This window comes from Syngnathus scovelli, chromosome 10, assembly GCF_024217435.2.
Source record: "Syngnathus scovelli strain Florida chromosome 10, RoL_Ssco_1.2, whole genome shotgun sequence".
In the NCBI taxonomy this organism is placed as follows: domain Eukaryota; kingdom Metazoa; phylum Chordata; class Actinopteri; order Syngnathiformes; family Syngnathidae; genus Syngnathus; species Syngnathus scovelli.
The window spans coordinates 4,206,732-4,230,242 of NC_090856.1; the positions used below are offsets into that span (position 1 = coordinate 4,206,732).

General features: G+C 46.2%; 2 protein-coding genes across 3 annotated transcripts; both read left to right on the top strand.

The window, feature by feature from the left end:
• The first annotated feature begins 127 nt into the window (after positions 1-127).
• sac3d1 (SAC3 domain containing 1) lies at positions 128-2,295 on the top strand. Of its 2 annotated transcripts, none has more exons than XM_049724592.1 (4): positions 128-245; positions 736-1,129; positions 1,204-1,486; positions 1,657-2,295. In XM_049724592.1, the coding sequence occupies exons 1-4, from the start codon at positions 217-219 to the stop codon at positions 2,136-2,138; spliced, it is 1,188 nt and encodes a 395-aa protein (XP_049580549.1). In that variant the 5' UTR covers positions 128-216; the 3' UTR covers positions 2,139-2,295. The 2 variants fall into 2 exon arrangements, with proteins under 2 accessions (XP_049580549.1, XP_049580544.1); XM_049724587.2 differs by having other exon boundaries at positions 170-245; positions 733-1,129.
• Positions 2,296-2,639: 344 nt separating this feature from the next.
• cpamd8 (C3 and PZP like alpha-2-macroglobulin domain containing 8) lies at positions 2,640-23,209 on the top strand. Its single transcript, XM_049724247.2, has 44 exons — positions 2,640-3,175; positions 4,454-4,605; positions 4,684-4,706; positions 4,899-5,064; positions 5,375-5,427; positions 5,506-5,523; positions 5,874-5,928; positions 6,097-6,210; positions 6,286-6,370; positions 6,441-6,549; positions 6,616-6,843; positions 6,930-7,100; positions 7,227-7,355; positions 7,420-7,618; positions 7,696-7,862; positions 8,515-8,664; positions 8,741-8,902; positions 9,027-9,169; positions 9,574-9,636; positions 10,067-10,298; positions 10,763-10,916; positions 11,618-11,748; positions 11,827-11,878; positions 11,952-12,250; positions 12,326-12,394; positions 12,495-12,651; positions 12,713-12,889; positions 13,579-13,660; positions 15,117-15,273; positions 15,388-15,462; positions 16,784-16,949; positions 17,023-17,109; positions 17,177-17,313; positions 17,566-17,721; positions 17,840-17,902; positions 18,244-18,509; positions 18,581-18,668; positions 19,140-19,214; positions 19,298-19,403; positions 20,022-20,132; positions 20,193-20,405; positions 21,245-21,319; positions 21,990-22,194; positions 22,332-23,209. Coding segments are annotated over exons 1-44 (5,604 nt in total). The 5' UTR covers positions 2,640-3,092; the 3' UTR covers positions 22,333-23,209.
• Positions 23,210-23,511: the final 302 nt, after the last annotated feature.

Genomic DNA, 23,511 nt, shown 5'->3' on the forward strand with positions numbered 1-23,511 from the left:
TGTTGATACTTGTTGAAACCTTTTGTCCAGCATTGTACATAATTTATAATTGATAAAGACAACATGTAGAAAAACAATTAATTTGCGCTTTAGAATTTGAATGAGGTGGGACGTGATGATGAGGAGACAGATTTGTCCAGTAGGTGGCAGTGTGTTTTAAGTACCTGTTGTACTCTAACGGGAAAGCGTCGAAGAAGTATTTGTATTTACTTGTCAATGAACTGTGGCGGTGCTCGTCGTAACAAGTGAGTTTGTCCAATATTGTCACTTTCAAATGTTTGTTTTAAACCAAAATGTCATTCAGTTGGAGTCTCATATGTGTAGCATCCGACCGAAGACTTTGCGCGGCTATGAACTGTGACGTAGAACCATTTTGGTTGCTTACAAGCTTCATCCTCGCTAGAAGGTTAGCATACACGGCTATAAATAATTTAATAAGGCGTAAATGTTCACTGTAGATAAACTCCCGTCATTCACACGAAGCTAGTTATGACGCAACTGCCTGATGAATATTCGTGCAATGTCATGTCCTCAAAGGAATATGACGTCAGTGACATTGTGTGAAAAATGTGAAACAAAACATTAGTGCTTTGCATATCTGCCTCACATTTGAGAAGTTGCCCTGTGATTAACTAGCAACCAGTCCAATTCCAGCTCACCCTCCACTCTGATTACAAGTTCTACAGAAAATGGTGGTTATATTGTGTCAAGTGTTATTATGCATCCTCCGAGCAGCTCCCTGCAGAATAATGCAACAGGACGAGGGGAAGGATGGCGGAACCAGGGACGTGGTCGAGGCCGCTGCAAATCCCACGTGAAAGACAAAACTGTGCCGCATGGAGACGATACCGTTCCCAGGGGTGTCTGCCAGACCATGTGTCCAGCGGGGGAGCTGCGCAAGCGAGAGTCCCAGAATCGCCTGCACCGCTTCGAGATGCTGGCCGGTACGGAGAAAGAGCGGAAACCCCGAGCTGACCCCTTGCGTGCCGTCAAGGAGTATTCTCGACCGGCGGCTGGGAAAGACTCTGCCAACTCCGCCGACCTCCGCCCCCCTGCTGTGTTGCTGAAAACTGTGTGTTACCTTATTGATGAGGTTGCCGCATCTCCTCATCTGCATCCTTGGACTGAAGTGAGTGTTTTTTGAAAAATCCCACCCAGCCCAAGTTGAACGTACTAAACATCAAGTCTGTGCATATGTTTCAGGTATATAGCTTTGTTTTCGACCGCCTGCGCAGCGTAAAGCAGGACATGATCATCCAGAGGGCGCACGGGCCGGACTGCGTGGCCATTTTGGAGCGGATGGTGCGTTTCCTCCTATACGCCTCGTACCGGCTCTGCGACGAGCCCCTCCGACATTTCGACCCCCGCATCAATGACACTCACCTCCAAGAGAACCTGCGCTGGCTTCTCGATTGCTACACGCACGAAACCGGGCCGCATCCCAACCAGGAAGAGTTCCAGGCTCTCGGCTTGCTTTATAACTTAGGTGGGTTGTTTAAATTTGCTGTTGGCGTGTATGTGTGCTAAGTAATAAATCACATGTGCTGTTTGGTGATGAGGTGTTCCAACAATTTTGTCCATGACCCAAATGGGCACAAGCAGATTAAGCAAATACAACACCTAATCACTGTTGTATACCTCTTCGATCATCCCAAGGTTCCTCTGTTGCCATGCGGCACATCATGGAGCTTCCAGCACCACTCCGCCACACCCCCGCCATCATGCTCGCCATCTCCATCAACCAGGCCTTCCTGGAGCGGAACACGGTTCGTCTGCTCCGCTCCGCCCGCCAACTAAGTCTTCTGCAGGCCTGCGCTATGCATCGCCACGTGACGGCGAGCCGCAAGGACCTGCTGCTGGTTTACAGCCATGGCTTCAGCAGCCGGAACTGCCGCTTCCCGCTGAGCGTGCTGTCGAAGCTCCTCAGCTTGGAGAAGAGTCTGACGAGCACGCTGTGTCGGGCGTGTGGTGTGGAGGTCAACGCGGATGAGCAGGTGGTGTTCTCCAAGACCTCCTTTGGTGAGCCGGAACAAGGGGAACGCTGCTGCTCTCTTTATCACAACATAGTGACAGAGAAGCAAAAAGATCTCACGATTGACAGCATCATTCATGGCACTTTGACAAAAGACACAAGTTAAAAATTAATAATCATGATGCTTGTTGCCAAATCCACCCAAATATTCAACATATTTATATTTTTATGGCATCATGGCTTTTTATATATGAGGTATTTTGTTTTATTTGCACTTCTACATGTCTTAGATTTTGATTTTCAATAAAAGTTGTACAGACAAACTGGAGTTGAGATTCTAATTTTGTAACTTTACTGCTAAAAAATATTTTTGCATATGCTCTTAATTTGTATGAAGTATAGTACGTACATTTTGAGCACCCCTGCTATATAATTTTAAAAATCGCAAGTGTTTCTTGCAAAATCTGCACTTTCGCCTTCTGTCCACGAGGTGGCAGTATACAACTACCACATATCTCTGCTAACCAAAAAGGAAACGACTCCTTGACCACATTTTTTCAACATTTACCTGCTTTTATGTTTAAAAACAAATTTTATCTCCTCCCTCCCTCTCTCCTTAAGTGACCGTTTCGCTTCTTTGCTCAACAAAATCAGCTCAATTCACTCCTAGAAGCACGTGCGGCAGCAAAAGTGTGTTGAACACACAATTTGGAGGTGTGTTCGTGCATGTGCGTGCGCAATCCCTTGCTCTGCAAGCTTCAGTCACTCAGTCAGTCCCAGGCAGTGAAGCAGAGAGGATCCCCTCGCTGAGCTTCAAGCTAATTCTACTTTCCCAAGTTTTGATTGACTTTTGAATTGTGCGGCCAAGTGGGAGAACGCTCGCTTGTTTTGTAATGCTGAAGTGTGAGCGAAGGGAACCGGGGCGGCTAAAGAAGCCAAGGAGAAGGCACATGGGAGAAGGACACGACTGATGATCTTTGCCGTCGAGAGCAATGAAGAGGCTGAAGCGCTTCTAAAAAAGAAGGGGGGAAAGCACCGCTGATAATATTTATTGAATTTTTTTTTTTTAAATCTGGATAGGAGGTGGGAGACCACAACCGAAGCCCTCCTCGCTGCCAAAATGTTGCGTTTGACAGCTTTGAGTCTTCTTGGGTGGACTTTGTTCATGAGCAAAGTGAGCACGACTGTTGCACTGGACATGGGGTGAGTAGAATGCATCGGTATAATTTTCAAATGCAAAAAAATAATAACCTTAATCATAATTATTATCGCATGTGCACCCAACTGAATCTCCAGTGGATTAAAAAAAAAAAAAAGGTCTACACGCCCCTGTTGAAACAGTAAAGGCACACTTCTCACAAAAGCTCAAATACATTTTTGAGAGGAATGTATCAAATTTAATTCAATAGAATGAAAAAAAAATTGAGCAAAATCTTATAGCGCCAGCTAATGCCAAGGAGGACTTTTTTTTGCCTCAAGTATCGGTGGCTGGTATCGGACAACTTGTACTTGCCCATCACTAAGCATAATGACACATTTTAAATATATCAAAGTTGTGTTTGCTTCAGTTTAGGACAAAATGAACCTGAAATGAAATCCAGCGAGAAGGCCATGTGACTCCGTATATAAGCACCTGATCCAGGGGGGCTCATCCAGGCTTGCCCCCCCTCCCACTGTAGATCAAACAAGTCCATTTGCTGGTCCCCCCTCTCCCCCCTTCAGAGGATTTTCTCATGACTCGCTCTCTGAAACTCTCAGGAACTGCACTTGCCGCTGGCTGTAATGCCGCGGCGCTGTAATGCCAACCACCTGATCCTTCTCTCAGGCATGCAACAGGGTGTGCTCACTCCTAATTTCAGTGATCTTCAGTAGAAGAGGGAAAAGTCAGCCAATGGGCTTAAGGGACTTAGGGCTAAATTGAAATATGAAGAACTGCACGTTACTTGGAGCAGGATTATTTTTTTTTTTTTAGCTCCAGGGTTGAGGGATTAAACAACCATTCCGTCACATTCATGCCTGTGGAGGATTTAGAGTCTTTTATGAACCTAATGTATTTTCCTGGAAGGCGAAAGGTGGAGTACATGCTGGACTAGTCGCCTATGAAGCTGCTCTGTAATGAAAAATAATATTTTTTTTACCACAGCGTCATCTGCTGGTGGGAGTGCTAATGTAAAATGGCCTCTGGAGCCCCCCCACTATGCCAGATGGCAGTCTTTCATCCAAAGGCTTCAATTAGTCTTTTTTTTAATGTTCTAGCCTGTTTTCGAGCATCAAAGCTTTGGCCTTTGCACTGTGACCCCAGTGGCGGGCCGGGCCCCCTTCCTTCAATTAAACGTCAGAACGAGCGTGTGGAATCTTAGCGGTTACCTTGTTCCAAACAAGACTTCAAGGTTTGGGGTGGGGGGGTTGACGGACCACCCATAAGAATAACGGCAGAGCCAGAAAAGGATGGAATCACTGGCCACCGTTCTTTCTTTCAAGGGGCTACTTGGTAGCGGCTCCCTCGGTGTTCCGAGCGGGCGTGGAGGAAAGCATCAGCGTGACCATCTTCAACGCCAAAGCCGAGACTCGTGTGCAGGTCCAGCTGTCCGTGAAGGGACAGGCGGTGGCCCACAGCCACGGTTCCGTGCTGGGTGAGAACGTGGTCTCTTCATCGTCATCCATTTACCATGGACAATATATGTATTTGACTTTTTTTTTGTGTGTTTTAGACAAAGGCACCATTAAGCTGAAGGTGAGTCAATCAAGTGCCATGTTATCATTGTGCATTATATAATGAAAGATCTTTTCTACTGCTGTAGAAAGTGTGTCGAAATCTTGAAGATAGAATGTTTTTTTTTTTTTTTTTGGGTGACTTCACCTCCTTCCCTCCCCGCTTTGACCTAATTTGCTTTTGGTAATCCCATGTTTGTGTGTATGCTGTCAGGTTCCCTCGGGGTTGAGAGGTCAAGCCCACCTGAAGCTGTGGGGCAACCGTCACCTCGCAGAGGGGGGCTACATCTTCCACAACCACACCACCGTCACGGTGGAGAGCAAGGGCACGGCTGTTTTCATCCAGACCGACAAGCCCGTCTACAAGCCCAAACACAAAGGTGACAGCGTGCTTGCTAGTTGGTTCGCCACATAATCCACATGCCAAGTTTTTTTTCTTTTCTTTTGAAAGACCTTTTGAATTGGAATCAATCACTACACGTGTATTAAAAAAAGATGCAGTCAAGTTGAACTAAACTTGGAGGTATTTGGTAATTGTATGCTCCTGCATGAAGGGAATGTAGCTAATTAAATACTGTGGAGCAGGAATGTACCGATACATAAACTGATTATTTTACTATTCACTATTTACTATTCGAGATGTTAGCGTGCATGCTAAGTCGCTAACTAATGCTGTTTCTGTGTCTTTAGTGCTCATCAACGTCTACACGGTCACACCCGACCTGAGGCCGGTTAATGACAAGGTAACGTTTATTTTCATATAACCCTTACTTCCACTTTTTTACTGGTGTTTACTTGTTTGTTTTGTTTTCTTTTTGCAGATTGAGGCATACATTTTGGTGAGTGGAGTCAGGTGGGACCACCCAGGAAGGAGGGGGCGAGGGTGGGGGGGGGGGGGGGGTCACGCATCCGGTCAGGGGTGAGGAAAACAGGGAAGCTCACTTCGATAAGTGTGGAAGAGCGCGAGGATAAACACAGCGTGAAATTGAAGCCTGGTTTTCACCTCCCCCATCGATGAACCGTATCCGCCGAGCTGCTCTTTCTTTTTTCCGGAGATGTTTCCGTAGTGAGCTCCAGTAGAGGCTCAAATCTGATTGGACGAAAATCAAACATCTACGTGCAACATCAAGTGAAACGTCAATTTTATGGAGCAGATATTTTAATTTTGTGGGTTTTTTTTTTCTTACAGGACCCGAGGGGATCCAGGATGGTGCAGTGGAAAGGTCTCAAATCAATCTGCTGTGGTGAGCCAAGTCTTGACATCACTTCATTTGTCAAAATTAATCTCATCTTTCAAGGCTTTTTTGTGTTCCTCCAAATCAAATCAAATTTGTCATGTCTGTTAAATATGGCGGGAAAAAGTAGTTGCACACGCTTATCTTGGATTTAAGCCAGGATTGTCTCTCACGTAGGGATTGTCAACATGAGTTTCCCTCTGTCTGACCAACCCGTGTTTGGAGAGTGGTTTATCTTCGTGGATGTGCAGGGCCACACGTACAACAAATCATTTGAAGTGCAGAAATATGGTGAGCACCATTAAAAAAAAAAAAAATCCAACTACAAAAACAAAAAGTTCAAATAGTGCTCTGCTTCTTTCACAGTTATACCCAAGTTTGAGTTGACGATCGATCCGCCTCGCTACGTCCGAGATCTGAACTCGTGTGAGCAAGCCACTGTCCGGGCGAGGTGAGTCACGGAAGAATTTGCAAAATGTTAACAATCTAATTTGTAAGTGTCATCTCGCATGTATGGACAGGTACACGTTTGGAAAAGCAGTGTCGGGGAAGTTGAGTGTTAACATGACGGTAAATGGAGTGGGCTACTACCGCCACGAGATGGGCCGTCCTGTCATCATGAACATGGAGGTCAGTTCCCGCGTCGGGATTATGTCGGACACCGACCTCATCAGATTTCCGCTTTTCTCTTCCTAGATGAAAGGCTCGGCAAACTTCAGCGTTTGCGTCAAAGACATGATGCCCCCGGACGTGGCTGACCACTTCAGGGGCACCGTCAGCATCTGGGCCACGCTCACCAGCACGGACGGAAGCAGACAAACCACCTTTGACGATTCCACAGCCGTCCATAAGCAGCTGATTGACGTTCGGTACTCCAAGGACACGCGTAAACAGTTCAAGCCGGGTCTGCCTTATAAAGGGAAGGTAAGAAGCACAATGACGAGATTTGATGAAGAACTGTGGCCATCGGTCATTTACTTTAGGAGTCTTCTATCTCCTTGTTTGTTTAGATTGAGGTGACTTACCCTGACGGGAGCCCTGCTGATGGTGTGAAGGTCCGCGTGAAGGCTGAGTTGTCCCCCAAAGACAATGTCTACACCAGTGAACTGATCTCCAAGGATGGTCAGGCCACGTTTGAGATCCCGTCCATCCCGACCGCGGCCCAATATGTGTGGCTGGAGGTGAGTGGTGGACGGATGGATGGATGGATGGATGGATGGATGGATGGATGGATGGATGGATGGATGGATGGATGGATGGATGGATGGATGGATGGTCTAAATACATTTTGTTTTGCTGCTATGTAGACAAAAGTGACATCCATCGAAGGCAAGGCAGTTGGAGACCAGTACCTGCCCAGCTACCTGTCCATCAGCAGCTGGTACTCACCCAGCAGGTGTCACATCCAAATCCAGAGTCCTGGCGCCCCACTCAAGGTTGGTTCTGCTTCATTAATATACTGTGGAGATGAGTTTCGAACCCTTCTCATGTGCGTCTCAGGTCGGCCAAGAGGTAGAAGTGGCGCTCAAATCCACATGTCCGTGTAACTTCACCTTGCACTACGAGGTGGCATCTCGAGGGAACATCATCCTCTCCGGCCAGCAGCTCGCCAATGTCACGGCTTCTCACCGGGAAAAACGAGCCACCGTTACCTTTGATAAAAATATTCACACCACTGAATCGCCTGCGTCTGCCTCAGGTAAATCCCACGCCATAATTGATATACGGGAGAAAAATATGTCTAAAATCCGTAAAACATGTATGATGTAAATGCAGGCTCTTCAGCAGAAACCGAGATGGACAACTGCGTGTCGTATCTGCGCTTCACCGTCACCCCCACCATGGCGCCGCTAAGCCGTCTGCTCGTCTACTACGTCCGGGAGAATGGCGAGGGCGTCACGGATAGTCTTCAAATCTCCGTCCAGCCCACCTTAGAGAACAAGGTTTGCGTTCTACAGCACAAATATTCACTCATTGCTTCCATCCCATGATATTTATTCTGGATCGCAAATGATTTTGGGTAAAATACAGGTAATGAAGAGGTAAGCGAGCTTGTGCACCAGCTTGGCGTACTTTGTAAAGCCGGTAAACAAACAGCTGTGCTGGCCCGTGTGAGCTGCCGAGTTCCTGCCTGCATTAGGTGGAGTTAACTCCCCGAAGTATTTACAGCTCCCTGGTATGCCATTACAACACTCGGCCTGTGTGCTCGCTCGCCGGAGGAGGAGCGGGGGTAGTGGATGTTGCAGAGGCATGACACGACCGAGGCCGCAGGCAGAAAGGAGGCCGGCGGAACCCGTTGACTGAGGCTTAATACTAGTGATGGGAAAATGAGGCTTCAAATTTGCTTCATGAACCAGTTGTGTTTTATTTATGCCTCCAGATGGCACTGTTGGTGTGAATAAAGTATACTTTTAACCCAATGTTGAACAGAGAGTGCCCTCTAGAGGAGTGAAAAAAAATTACAACTGGTTCATGAAGCGTATTTGAAGCTTCATTTCTTATCAATACTATTTTTTTTTCTTTTTTATTGTTTTGCGTTTCAACCATTGTCACCAGACAGCACTGCTGTACTTTTCCCTGTCGTCTGTCTTGCAGGTGTCCGTCACTCTGTCCACCAATCAGTCCATGCCGGGTGACCCGGTGAGCATGCGCGTCCGTGCCGACAGGGGCTCCTGTGTTTGTGTGGCCGCTGTGGATAAAAGTCTTTACTTGTTGAAACCGGACTTTCAACTCACTCCAGACGAGGTTCGAAAAGTTTCTTTTAGTAGTTCAATTAAAAGACCAATACAAAATGATTGGATATGAAAAATGTCTTCCGCAGGTGTTCAAGGAGCTTTCCGACTTTGACGTGTCCGACGCTTTTGGCGTTCAGAAAGACGACGGGCACTTTTGGTGGCCCGGCCTTTCGTCCAAAAGACGCCGACGTTCCTCGGTTTTCCCGTGGCACTGGGACATCACCAAGGACGCCCGCTTTGCTTTCACAGTGAGAATGTGCACTTTGACCTCTTGACCCCCCGATTTATATTCCACGAGAGAACATTTTGCTTACCGTCTCGGAGCGTATACATTTTTGATTGCTTTGTATCTCTTGCGTATGTCGAACACAGGAAACGGGGCTCGTCGTGATGACGGACGTGGTGAGTTTGAACCACCGGCAGAGCGGCGGGATGTACACCGACGAGGCCGTCCCCGCTTTTCAGCCGCATAGCGCCACCATGGTTGCCGCCATGCACTCCCGCCCGCCCTTCAGGTACGTCGAAACAGGATGTGTGGAAAAAAAATCCATCCAATCAGATGCAAGTGTCGTTTTTAATATCGTATATCGAGTTCTTTTTCGGTACGCCGAACCTCCGTTAGTTGAAAAAGCAAAACAAGCCTTTCATGACTTTAATAACACACGTCGGTCTTCAATCAGCGCTCGGAAACGGACGAGCGGAGAAAAACAAAGGAATTAGATGTGATTGCTCGTCCGTATTGCGTGCCGACATTCCTTAATGCTACTCGTTGCGGTGATGAACATTAAACACATGACGTGACTTAAGTCCAATGTCAGCGTGCAAATCCCGAGTAAATCATCGGGCCTTTTATGGAGATGTTTTATTGTGAGCAGCTGAGGCCTTTTTTTACTCATGTCGGCTTGTGTTTGGCTCGCAGACCCGAGAAGCGTAGGCGAACATTCTTCCCGGAGACGTGGGTGTGGCACTGCCTCAACGTCAGGTATGTCAAATCCCATCAGTATTGGACGCCGATGCGAGATAAGCCAGGCGAAGGGAGGAAAGTGCGGGAGATGATGGAAAGCTCCTTCCAGAAGCCGCGTGTGAATGCGGCTCTTTGAAAGCATCCCATCTTGGAGCCGACTGTCACACTCTCAACAACTCCTTCTATTCATTTTCCGCCAATATAAATGAACTACCCCGGTAGATTTCCATGTGGCTGATTTCCTTTGGCTCGGACGACTTTCCAAAAAAGCTTTAATTTGCCCTGAAGGTCTATTAAAGTAGACTTTGATCAAGCAAAGATGGTGCTATGTTAGTTTACAATCGGCGTTAAGAAGCCTCACCCCCTCCCCTACATGAAAAGCTTCATTGAAAAACCCGATATTGACACAGATGTTTCACAGAGATTTTTTTTTTTTCTTGGCTGACAGCGCCGAAACGGGCGAGGCAGAGCTGCGACTGGACGTGCCCGACTCCATCACAACGTGGGTGACAGAAGCCATCGGGTTGTCCAAAGACAAAGGGTTGGGCTTGTCCACCAGAGCGGAGCTTCGTACCTTCAAGCCTTTCTTCGTGGACTTCACGTTGCCCTACAGCTTGATCCGAGGGGAGCAAACCAAAGTTCCCCTGACCGTTTACAACTATCTGCCGACGTGTGCTGAGGTATGATGATGAAGGATGGCACAGCTAGTGCGCTAGCATGCTAACGTCTGGCTCGCTTGAAACGTCCTCATGTGAATACACCCTTCCGAAAGCTGGAAGTTGGCCTCAAACGGGACCCATCCTGCACTCCGAAGCCATGACATCATAATCTTTGCAGATGGGCCTGATTTGGTGTTAGATGAAGATGCGAACGGGGCGTAGCGCCTTCCTTTGATGTCCATCCCGACAACATGAGATTCCTATATTTTCTGATTTTTATTTATGACTTCTGGAGGGTGGATAAAGGGCATTCCTCCATCAGAGCTGGACAATGAGCGGCATTTAATCCTCTGGGGAACTTGAGAAACATGAGTCAGTTTGGATTCAAAGAGAAAAAAAAATACTCTGGCGGGAATGCTCCTTATGAGGGTGGGACGGTGAGAAAGATTGTTTATTTCTCAATGTTTTATCCTTTTTTTTTGCAGGTTCACATTAAAGTGTCAGTACCAAAGGGCATCAAGTTTATTGGTCATCCTGGAAAGCATCACCTCACCAGGAAAAAGTGCCTGGCTCCCGGGGAGGCCACGCCCACCACCATCGTGTTGGCTTTCAGCGAGCTGGGCCCGGCAAACATCACAGGTATCCTCAGAAGCTCCCATCTCGTTCGCTTTGGAGATTGCTCACCCACCTCCAGGTACAAACATGTGAGAACAAAGCAGGCCAGCAGCGGGGGAGCCTCCACAGCTGTGCTGTGACACTCAGTGGCATGTTGATGAGTTTGCAGGTCATCGGCGGTCAAAGGGCCCCCCCCACCCCTACCCCCATAGCCCCGCTCCGACTCCCCTGGCCCCCTTATGTTTCCCTCTCACTTCACACACACAAAGAGCCGCCATTGGCACGGGGCCACGTTTCCAATGCGAGTCCTTGTACAGGCATGTTTGTCTTGTCTAATGTTCTGGATGTTGAACACGAAATATTGTTTCGACTAGCGTGTGATGATTTGCCATGTTGACTTTTATCACCGGGCAATTAATAATTATGATTTGTTTCGTAATAACAGCGAGAATTTACACCGTCCCAAATGAAGTGACAATAATCTCCATTTTGATTGATGGCATGTGAAGGCAATCTGAAATATCAAAGTTACATGTGGCATATTAATTTTTTTATGAGGTTCATATTGAAGCTCCATGTGGTTCTAACGGTCACATGTTGTTTACTCAAAATTATTCTGCGGCAAAACAATCACATGAGCTTTTTAGTGTGCAAATCAGATTACTCAAGTCCTTCCATCATATCGAAGCTTTTGACATTCTATTTCCTCTGTTTTCTTTTGACAGCCCGAGCCATCGCCTACAGTGAAACCAGCTGCTGTTCAGACTCACAACAGTCAGGCAAAACAGGAAATGATGTCGAGGAAAGAAGGTCACCCGCTGGCCTGGACTTTGTGCGTAGGACTGTCCTTGTGGAGGTAAGTGAGCGCCAATCTATCATGATGTCATTCAATCTGTTGTTTGACTTGCGGTCTTATGCCCCGCCCCCTTTTTAGCCAGAAGGCTTACCAAGAGAGTACACCTATAGTGTCTTCTTCTGTCCCAACGGTAAGTTCATTCATCTTTGAGTCTTCCAAAAAATAAAATGCAGATATGTTGAGAATATTATTCCAATCACCAGAGAGAATCCACATTTCGACCCCCAATAAGTACGAGTATCAATACGTGAAAAAGCCGGCCAAGATGAGTCAGTTCCAAGTGGCGGTGAAGACGCACAACGACGCCCATTTGGCGCTATCGCCCACCCCGCACGACAGCGCCGAGATGATCGAGATCGTGCTGGGGGGTCGGCAGAACACTCGCTCCTGGATCTCCTTGGGTAAGATGGGCGAGCCGCTCGTCAGTGTCCCCACGCCGGATATTCTCTCCTGGGATGAGTTCCGCAGCTTCTGGATTGTCTGGAAGGGAGCTGTGGTCCAGGTAGCTGAAGTTTATAATCGGTGTGGTCAAAACTATCAGTACAGTATTTGGTGAGATCTTTTGGACTTTGCTCAGGTGGGCCATGGTCTACATCCATCCAATTCGTCACTTATCCTTGAATGGTCCGGAACCAGCCCTTTACAGGTTAGTCTTTTTTTTTTTTTTTAAATCGGTGTTACATAATTAGCATCGATCTTCAAATAACTGTTAAAATCAATTTTAATAGAGATAAATTTCCCCTCAGGTTCGACACATAGGCTTCTCCACAGGATGGGGCTCGGTCGGGGAGTTTAAGATCTGGAGGAAGGAAGACTCTGATGAGAACCACAACGAGGCCTTCACTCTTGGGGTCCCGCACAACATGGTGCCGGGATCTGAACGCGCCTCCGCATTTATGATCGGTATGTATTCACAATATGGATTCACTTGAAACCGATGTGAACGATCGCTGTCCTTTTTTAGGCGATGTGATGGGGCCAACGTTGAACAACCTGGACAAGCTTCTCCGACTGCCGTTCGGATGCGGGGAGCAGAATATGATCCATTTCGCGCCCAATGTGTTTGTGCTCAAGTACCTGCAGAAGACTCGGCAGCTCAGCGTTCAGGTGGAGAATGAAGCCACCGATTACCTCTTGCAAGGTAAAACATTTTTTCCCAACTTTATTTCTTTTAATTTGAAAATCTTTCATACTAAGGATGCCACCTGCTAGTTGATTGGGTTCATCATACCCGAGCGGCTTTCCGCACAGCAGCTGTTAAAACTCAGGAAATGGGAGTGTGTCTTCTCAACAACTCAAATCCCTCCGTGCAAAAAAGTGTGGAAGGAAATTGCTGGCAACCGGTCAACCGTCGTTACGTTTTTGTGGAAACTCCAGGAGTGACGTTTACTTTGGATAATGGATTTTGTCCGTGGAACTGAGGCGAACTTTGACCCAGTGAATCCTCTGGATTATGGCCTGGAACTAGCTCACCCGTGATGGCTCTTTTCTCCAAGTCTTCACAATGTAGAAGACCTCATTTTCACTTTGGCCTCTCAGTAGACTCATAACATCCATTGAGTGGATTGTGCCAGTTTTATTTGGAGAAGGATTTGTTGAAGAAGACAACTTCTACTCACTGGCTGTCCAGTCTAACTCCCCCCCGCCCTTCCCCTCCTTTCTCACCCTTTCTGGCACGCGCACACTCGGGGCCAACAACGAGGCACTCTAAAGCAGCAAGGTCAAAAATAATCAAGAAATGATGACTTTCTGGCTCCACCTTTAAGAAGTATGTTTTTTTTTTGTGTGAAATTAATTCACTCCCCCCTCCCTCCCCCTATTCTTATCCAGGTTACCAGAGACAACTGACCTACAAACGTCAGGACGGTTCCTACAGTGCTTTCGGGGAGAGGGATTCCTCAGGAAGTATGTGGTAAGTCCTTGTCAGCAAAGTTTACACATCTCTCAGTGTTCAATCTGTGCTTCGGCAGGCCCCGCATTCTTCAACTAGCGCGCCACCGGCCAAAGCACTCAGCAGCGTCTCAGCACACACACACACACACACACAACACGGGCGATCTGTTTCTCCCATTGTGGTGTTTATGCTCATTTGGGGTCAGGCAGACAGAGCCATCTCATAATATTTATAAGAATGACATCACTCTTCTCCATGGGGGAGGCTGCGGTTCCGACTATTTGAGGCCCTCTCGCGCGGCGCATACCTCCGGGTTGATTTACGGGCCAAGGTGGGCATCGTGATATATAATCAAGACATCGTTGTAAATCAGCGGCTTGCATAAACAACGGAGAATCGTAAACAAACTCGCGTAATTGCTTTCGGGAGGTAGGTCGATTTATTTGCACATGAGCAAGATCCATGACACTGCACGGACCCCTGTTGGTCTTGGAGACAGACTTATACGTTCGCTCGATGCCGTTTTCCTGGCGGAGAGCACGGCTGAATGACTCACCGCCGGGATGGAGTCGCTCAGCGCCAGGGAAAAGCTTGACCTCTTCCCCTCGTGACTGACAGGATGTAACAAGCTCTGCCACCACTCCTGCGTGGCTTGTGAGCACCACGCAGATGGCCCACGTCATCGTGCTTTATGAATCCGTCAACGTGAGGCTTGTTGTTATCCAGCAGCAGAGTCGGGCATTTTACTAGCGCTAACTTTTTCCAGGTTGGCAAAAAAACTTGGTGGAAGATTGACAATAGAAGCAGCAGTCACGGCTAAAACAAAAAGCGAAATGTGGAGAGTCTCTGTAGCTTCTCAAATATCAACCCTCTTATTTATCATCCCTTCCTTCCTCATCATGTTTGCTGTTGAGTAAAAAAAAAATAAAAATAATCATTCGCGTTTGGTGCCCACATGTGACTAGCTAGATGAAACTCACAGCTGGTCATAACAAGATCGAGTTGGAGACATAAACAAACAACAAAAATATTCTCTCAGGGTGTTATTTCCTTCCAAAGACACGTCCCAGTTTTTTTTTTTATTACTGTTTTGCCCTGAGGTCGATTTTGAAACAGGGTAGATACGACCTCGTCGGCGAAGATAGGAAGCATCGCTTTCTCGTGTTTTGGCTATGGAGGAGCTCTCATGGTAGCTCTGACATCCAAATGGGACATCTTTTTGAAGAGCGTACATGGGTGTTGTCTGAGTTGAAAGTCCAGGTTGGCGCAACCTCGACAGGAATGTTATGATGTGGACCTGGGGAAAGCTTATCCTTTATCCCGCTACTACTTTGACTTGATTCGGAATAACATACGGTATTTCGATTTAAGCTAACGGCGTTGAGACTGTTAAGCCTCAGAAGATTGAACAGGTGGTATTGGTACATCAACATTGAAATGTAAATAATATATATAATATCGCCCGCTTCATCAGGTTGACTGCATTTGTGCTCAAGTCCTTCGCCCAGTCGCGGGGTTTCATCTTCATTGACCCCGAGGAGCTCCGAGCGGCCAAGTCGTGGCTCATCTGGCATCAGCGAGACGATGGTTCCTTCCCGGCCATGGGACGGATTCTCAACAAAGACCTGCAGGTAGATGGAAGTTTAGTAAGAAAGGCGCAATTATTTTATTTTTATAGTTATTTTACATTTTATATTAATTAGCATCTCCTGTCTTTTGGACCTTTTTGATTCTTCCATTTCCAGGGTGGCATTCACGGGAAGATCTCACTGACGGCTTATGTGGTGGCAGCACTTTTGGAGACGGGGATATCGACTGACGTAAGCACGAGGGGAGGGGGCGTATATTTTTTATTATTTTTTTTGTTCCTTTTTATTTTTTATTCATATTTTTTGTGTCTTTGAGCAGAATATTGCTGTCATGCCATGATACAATTGTAGCTCAAAGATGACCATTCTTTTGTCCCCTAAAAATAATTGACAGTGCACCAACAGCGCCTCTAGTGGTGGCACTTAAGTAATTCATTTTAACCCCAAAATCCATTCCACACAATCGAAAGAAATCATAATTACTTAATCAATCGTTCTGCTTTTCATGACACCTCCACCCAAGTATCGTTTCCGCCGTGTTCTTTCCGTCAGTTCTGAGTGCGAAACACCGTTAAACGTCTTTTACGAGCCCTGTAAAAACAAAAACACTTTTCCTGTTTGCTACATCGGATGTAGTGCTGATTTTACGGCTTTCATTTCATTTCATGGAGTCATCAAGGGCAACAAAAGGTGGCATCCCACCAGCTGTGGGAGCAAACTGCAGAGCGGCTGATAGCCGGAGGGAAGGATGTGCTGGCAGGCCGCCCGCTTGCTCACATTTGTTATGCCTCAAGACAGCGCTGCAAATCTGATAACCTCTTTTCCACCGCGTCAAAACATCTACGAGTAATGCGTGTAGACATTTTACTCTCCAAAGGAGAATTTACATTCCTCCTAAATCAATTCTGCTTTTTGACTTCAGTCGTCCTCTCTAGCACATTGACATCACAAGCAATTTAGTTCATCTCATAAGTCTACACACCCCTGTTGAAACGCTAGGTGTTGTTTTGCTATCACGATAGAAACTAAGGTTGAACTTTTTGACTATAATTCTAAAAGAATGCAAAAAAAATCACAGCTAAATGGGATGTATTCCACCATAATTCTTAAGAAAACATTTTCCCCTCCAATTGCACATAGTTGAACACGTCGGCCTTACTTTGAATTCACCCATGCTGACCTCCCCTCTTGATCTTTTACAACCGATGAAAAATGCAAGAAATTCAAATTTATAAAATCCTTCACATCAAAGCAAACGATCCATCGCCTTCCAATTTCACTTTATGAAAAGACGAACTTGCAGTGAGCAAGCGGGCGGGCGGCTCTGGGGGCTTGTCATCTTTAGATTAGAGGCAAGGTCATATCTGCCAAAGATGAAAGCCTGCCTTCAACTTGTTGCTGGAGGGGAGGAAAGTTTATTCAAGCCGCACCCAAACTGAAGATTCGAGTGTGCACGTGGGACATTTATGTTTACCAGATAGCTGATCGTGAGTAGCAATCGTATTTACACCAGCGCTGAAATAAAATGTAACACCATGTGACGCTGGTCCAGGAAGAGAAGGTGGCAGTGGCTAAAGCCAAGGACTTCCTTGAGACCAACACGTACTCGGCGGACGACCCTTACACCACCGCCTTGTGCGCATACGCCTTGGCTCTTCTCCGCAGCCCTTTTGCCCCCCTCTCCTTGCGCCGCCTCAACCACATGGCCATTATGCAAGGTACTGTCATCACATTGAAACACAAAATCTGATCCAATGTGAGGGAGGATTAAAAAAACTCCACTGTACGCAGATGGACTCACCCATTGGAGCCTGACTGGAACCACGATGACGGACGAAGACACCTTCATGGGCTTCAGCGGCGGTCTCTCCCAATCAGGTTGACCAATCGGTCCACTCCATATCCACAGCACACACACCTTACTAAATCTCGAGTGTGTTCCTAGTGGTGTCGGCAGAAGTGGAGATGACGGCCTACGGTCTTCTCACCTACACCCTCCTCGGGGACGTGGCGTCAGCCCTGCCTGTGGTCAAATGGCTCTCCCAGCAGCGAAATGCTCTTGGTGGCTTCTCTTCTACACAGGTAAGCTTGGAGGAACCACCTAACTTTGCCTTCTTGGGAGATTGGAAGTTTTTGCTAGCTTAGAATGCTAACAATATTGACGGACGAAAAAAACACATCTAGTTTAATGACGTAAGGATATTTGAATACAAACGGTGCAGCAGCACATGTAGATGTACAATATGACTAATGTCTGTGTTAGACTGCCACCTGGTGGCCAATTTGCGCATGCAAGCTGATGACCTTTTCTCCCTTTCTTCACCTGCGTGGCAGGACACGTGCGTGGCACTGCAAGCGTTGTCCGAGTACGCCATCTTGTCCTACGTTGCGGGTGTCAACCTCACCATCTCATTGGCCTCCACCAACTTGGACTTCCAGGAGACTTTTGACCTCAACAAGGACAACAAGAAAGTCGTGCAAAGCGCCAAGGTAACCGCATGACTTTGTTTTCATCAGCTTTCAAGTACCAATAAACAAGGTTGGTGTTGTGTTGATGTTGTTGCGCAATCTTGAGTCTTTTTTTTTTTTTTTTGTGGGGGTGGCTCAGATTCCCAGCATTCCTACGGGCCTTTTTGTCAGCGCCAAAGGAGAAGGCTGCTGTCTCATGCAGGTAACACAGTGTGACTCTCACACACACACACACACGCACACACTTGTTGCACTTCTCGCGCACGCTTACCTCATCGGCTCGCGGGAAGGAATTTGTTGGCAGCCGGCAGCTTGTTGTTGCTCCTTTTCAACACACAAATGAATCATCCAATTGGAGTAATCTGCTAGGGTTTAGGAAATTGCTCTTTTTTTATGTCCTGCACTCCCCAGGACAGGATGCTGATTACTTCCTGCCTTGACACGGGACAAACAAAAAGCTTCTTGTAGTTGTTGTTTTTCTTCTTCTCATCTTTCTAGTCCTCTCATCACATGACTAACCACGCATCTCCATATTCTGCCCAGATTGATGTTTCCTACAACGTACCCGACCCGGTATCTAAGCCGGCTTTCCAGCTGAAGGTTGACCTCAAGGAGGCTTTCCAAGGCCGCCATTTGCAACCACCTCTTCCGTCTTCCTCGTCGTCCCGTCACCCTGCTTCGCGACCCCGAAGCCGCGCCGACAATCGCTCAGAGCTCAACCGCAAGCGTCGGGCGCCCATCGACGACGACGACCCGGCGGCTCACCAGGACAAAATGGACTTCCATATCTCTTTGGAAGTGTGCGCCAGGTGAGGACCCCAACGCAACTCCTGGGCGTGTCTTTTGCTCACCTCATCCATCTCTCTCTCTCTCTCTCCAGGTGGCTTCATTCGGGCTCCTCTAACATGGCCGTCATTGAGGTCCCCATGATTTCCGGTTTCCGAGCAGATGTGGAAAGTCTTGAGAGGGTACGTAAAGTCATCAAAGGTTCTCCAACTTTCTTCCGTTCCATGAGTTTGGTGACATCACAAGAGAACTTCACCACTGCTATAAAACTCAGCTAACTTTTCTTTATGGTCATACCTTATTGTTTTTAGGCTCTCTGTGCTTGAGTATTTTTATTTCCGTACATTTGTAAACACTCAGCTGTAATTCTGGAAGTAGATTTTTTTTTTTTTTGGAAACTCAAGTATCAGCAGAGCGCATATGGTTCACATTCCAAGTGGATTTAAAATGAGAACCATATGGACCTTGATGATTGTGTACACCGCACAACATAATGCATCGTTACAAGGCGTACACGGAGCGCTTTAAGAATTTTCCTCCCATCAGATCGGATCATTTAATGTCGTGTTAATTAGAACCGAGCTGGAGCTGTCCAGTCCACTGAGGTGCTGGCTACTCGTGTCCCCCATTGAGGTCCGCTTCTTTGTTTACAGCTGCTGATGGACAAGCGTGTTGGTTTGAAGAGGTACGAGCTCAACGGCAGGAAAGTGTTGTTCTATTTTGATGAGGTGGGTTTTAAGAACAGTTTAAAATCGGTTCAAAATGAAAAAAATAAATAAAATGAAGTGTTCGTTGCTGGCCTGTGTTGCAGATTCCCAGCCAGTGCATGACGTGTGTGGCCTTCCAGGCTGTCAGGGAATACATTGTGGGCAAGACGGCGCCTGTTCCGGTCAAAATCTATGACTACTATGAACCAGGTGTGCCTCTCGTGAATATTTCAAGTCACTTTGATTTATGATGTTTTTTTTTTTCTCCAAGTGAGTCTAGTGTTGTGCATCGGTTGTTGATTTTTTTTGTCATTCAGTCTTTCCCTGTTTACACAAATTATTTTTTTCTAGCATATTGTTCCCTTGCTGTATTAAATGTCAACTAAGAATGAGCGAGTACCGATACTATTGGGCCAATACCTCCCTTATTATATCATATAAATAAAATCTGACCGATCAAGTCCTCCTCGACAGTAGTTGGCGCTATACTGACACATGTGCAAATTGTCATTTGTGTCAGAAAGAGTTCACAAAGTGTTCAATAAAATTTTAGATAACAAAACTAGTCAAAGTATCGGTACTCAGTATCAGAATGACTGGTATCGAATATTCCTAATGTGAAAGAACCCATGACCTTCAAACCATGAATGGAATGCAATTTAAATTCTATTGTCAGAGCAATGAAATTCATTTGACACTTTTACAGTTTTTACATCCAGAGCAATTTTTTTTTACACCATTTCTCACCGCTAGCTAACATTTTTTGCCTGAGGGCAACCATAACTCAGAAGTGGCCCGCGATTAAGAAGTCAGCTGTTTGATTTACAGCTTTCGAGGCCACCCGCTTCTACAACGTCAGCGAAAGCAGCCCGCTCGCCCGGGAACTGTGCGACGGCCCCACTTGCAACGAGGTGGAAAGTTCGTCCAACCACTGGACAGGTGAGACCCCAACCGCTCACCTATTGCCACCGTCGGTCTTCTATAACGAGATTCCCACAGGTTTCGTGCAGGCGAACCAGTGCAACAACGTGTTCGGTTGCCTGGAGGAGGAACAGTTTGAACGTTGCACGTGTTACCGCGACTGCGGCTACGACGGGGAGCCCGTCTGCGGCTCCGACGGGCACGTTTACCAGAACCTGTGTCAGATGGAGGTGTTTGCCTGCCGTAACGGAACACGCATCAAGCAAGCCCCCGTGTCCCAATGTCCTGACAGTAAGAACCCATACATGCTACGCTAAGTGTTTTGCTAGCAAAATGTTCCATGGTTAAATGTTTTTTCACTTATTTTTCACGTATTAGAACTAACTACACATCAATAAAAAGAATAAGTTGAGCAGCTTCATGCTGTGGTTGGCTTGGATTCAACCACTGATTTAAGTTAAGCTAGCGAGGTTTTTATTTATGTAGTTGGCGTGTGCGTGTATGTAATGACCTCAAAGTGTGTTGTGTCAATTCTCATTGCTATTCGCAATGATCTCAGTTGAAGAAACAGCTGTTCAGATGTTGAGCTGATTACTGGATTTTTTTTTTTTTTTAAGAGAGCGCTTTTATGGATCTCAACTTGCACACTCACATCCACGCACCCCCCCCCTTTCTCGCTGACCCGGTGCTGTATTAGAGAGCTCTGTGCAAATGACAGACCGCTTTTGTCCGAGCCTTTGAAATCCTCGTCACATTCCTTTTCCGACGCACAGCCCAACAACAAAAGGAGCCTTCACGAGTACGGGAAACAAGACTTTGAAGAGGAAGAAACAAATAATGGAGCATTTAACTTTTGTTTTTGTTTGGGTGTTTGTTTGTGTACACTCATGCGCAGTGAGGGTCATTAACAATCGGATCCGCTTGTGATCATGCCGCCCACCTCTAGGCTTGGCTATTTTTGGAATAATTTGAACGCAGGCCTCCTTGGGGACTGAGTGGACCTCATTGTTTTGCCAAAAACGTGTTCCTTCTTCTGGTTAGCATTTACCGTACAAGACGCAACAATGAAACTCTGTTGTGGTCACGACTGGTGAGGAAATCTGTTTTGCGTGTGATGTGTGTGTTTCAAGTGGAGACCAAGGCAGAGGACAAGCAGCCAATAGCGAGCCAGGAAACTGAACAACCCTCAGTGCCCATACACACAGGTAATCTCACCAAACACACACACATTAAATCTCCTGCATGTTATACATTCCCCTGCAATTGCATCATGTCCACAATCTGATGAAGACAACAACAAAGTCGATTATTAGGTTGGAGTCTTCTGACGCTTCCAGAACATTCCTGGCGGGCTACCGTTGTTACTTTTGGCACACCAGGGCAAAAAGACCTTTCACTGGATGTGAGACACCGTGTGCGGGTGGGACGATAAGGGGAATATTTGCGTTGTGTTATACAGGTGTGTGAGGGTAATACGAGGCGACGTGCGGCGACTTGTCTGCTCTGGGTCGTTGCTCTTAAAGGTCTTCGTTGCACAGAAGCTTCACAATGGAAAGGAATGCTGTTGCAATTTCTCATAAACATGTGCATAGATGATTTATATTAAAAGTGGTTCTCAAACTGGAGTCCACAAGCTGTAACTTCCCAAAATATTATTTTTTTTTTTTAGTGCATACTCTTTGGAATTGGTGTGCCAATAAAACAAACATACTCAACTATGCAGCTCACTTGAAAACAGTTTGCAAGGTAGCTGGAGGGCTTTTAGTGTGCAGGTAAATTATGTTAAGCAGGGGGCGCCCCCTTGTGTCTGTAAGGGGTAGTGCAGCAGCAAATGTCAGAAGAGAGAGATTTGTCATTATTGCGCAATCTGTCCAGGTGAAGAGGAGCAGGGCTCCATGGCCGACGTGTCTTACTACTCTTACGATTACGACGCCAACTCCGAGCCTTTCCTGGCCGACGGCGAGGCGCGGGACCCCAGTTTCCACATCGCCCGAGCTGACCCCGATGCGGCGCAGAAGATCCTCCTGCCCGCGGACATCCAAATCCCCACAGCCAACACAAGGAACAGTCCGGAACGATGGTACAGAGCACTCGCCGTCATTCTTTTCCAAAAACGGCACAGGCTAAGTTTACCTAATATTTTGCGAATCAATTAATCGTTCCGAGACCTTGATCAATTTCATATCGTGCAAATTTTTGTCTTTCTATCCTTCACAGAAATGCTGAGGTCAAGCCATCCCTACGTCCACTTTGTACATTATTTGTGAATATACGAACGAATGGCAAGTGAAGAGAGAAGCCCCAAAGGAAACGTGAGCTTGTGTATTTGTGTGTGTGTGTGTGTGTATATAGTGTGTGTGTATGTTCACCCTCCTGCTCCTTGTATCACCACAGCATCTTTGATATTCACAGTACTGCCTTTATAATCTCTAGAATGACAAAAAACATAATCAAGTATTTATATATATATATTTTTTGTAATTACAACCGACTTTAAGCTATTGTTATATTTTCTATCTGTGGTATTTATTTGGAGCTGGAGGTTTTAATTATCATTAGGGGGGTGCTCACTGTTTTTCAATTTCCAGTCTGGGCTAATATTAGCCGTCGCAATTGCTTAGCTCCGCCTCTTCTTGTCAAATATATACTTGGTGTATTTTGACAGGAGCATGAATGAGAATGGGTCTTTTCATACAGTTACTACAATTTAAACTGAGAAATTGTGTGCTTAAAATATAAAAAAATTAATACAAATTCAGGACCAGCAGAGATTTTTGTATCCTTTAGGACAAAGGTGGACTTATAGGCACCAAGAGTCCCCGGCGGACTCATGCACACTTTTTATTTCTCTCTCTCACAGCAGGATACTCAGAGATAACTTTCCTTCCTTTCCATCCGCTTGGAGATTTGATTGTACAGTTCATAAGCTATTTTATGTGACATTTTGATTCATGACGCAATCAAAGAAAAATGAAGTTTTTCCCAATTACTGTAAATATTCCAAATTTGATGAATCATAACCTGTATTACATATCAAATACTGAGATTTTTAAATAAAAGATTAAAAAAAAAGTAAGTTTATCCAAGACAATCAACATGATCTCATGGATTTTGTAGCTCACCTTCTAAATGTTCTTTCTATGCCTGCTTTAAGGTCAAAGTTCAACATGTCTTCCATAAGCGAGGTCACTTGTAGCATTTACAGTTGTGTGTTATTTTTCATGCTCACGTACGTGTTAGGTGAGCTCACGCCGTTCTTTGCAGCAACCTCTGGTGGGACGTTATTTGTCCAAGCTTGTCACACACAAATAAAAACTCCAAAGTGTAGCCGAGCATTAGACTAGGAACAGTGTTTCGCAACCAAAGTATGTCATTTTGAGAGTTAATCTCATGACAA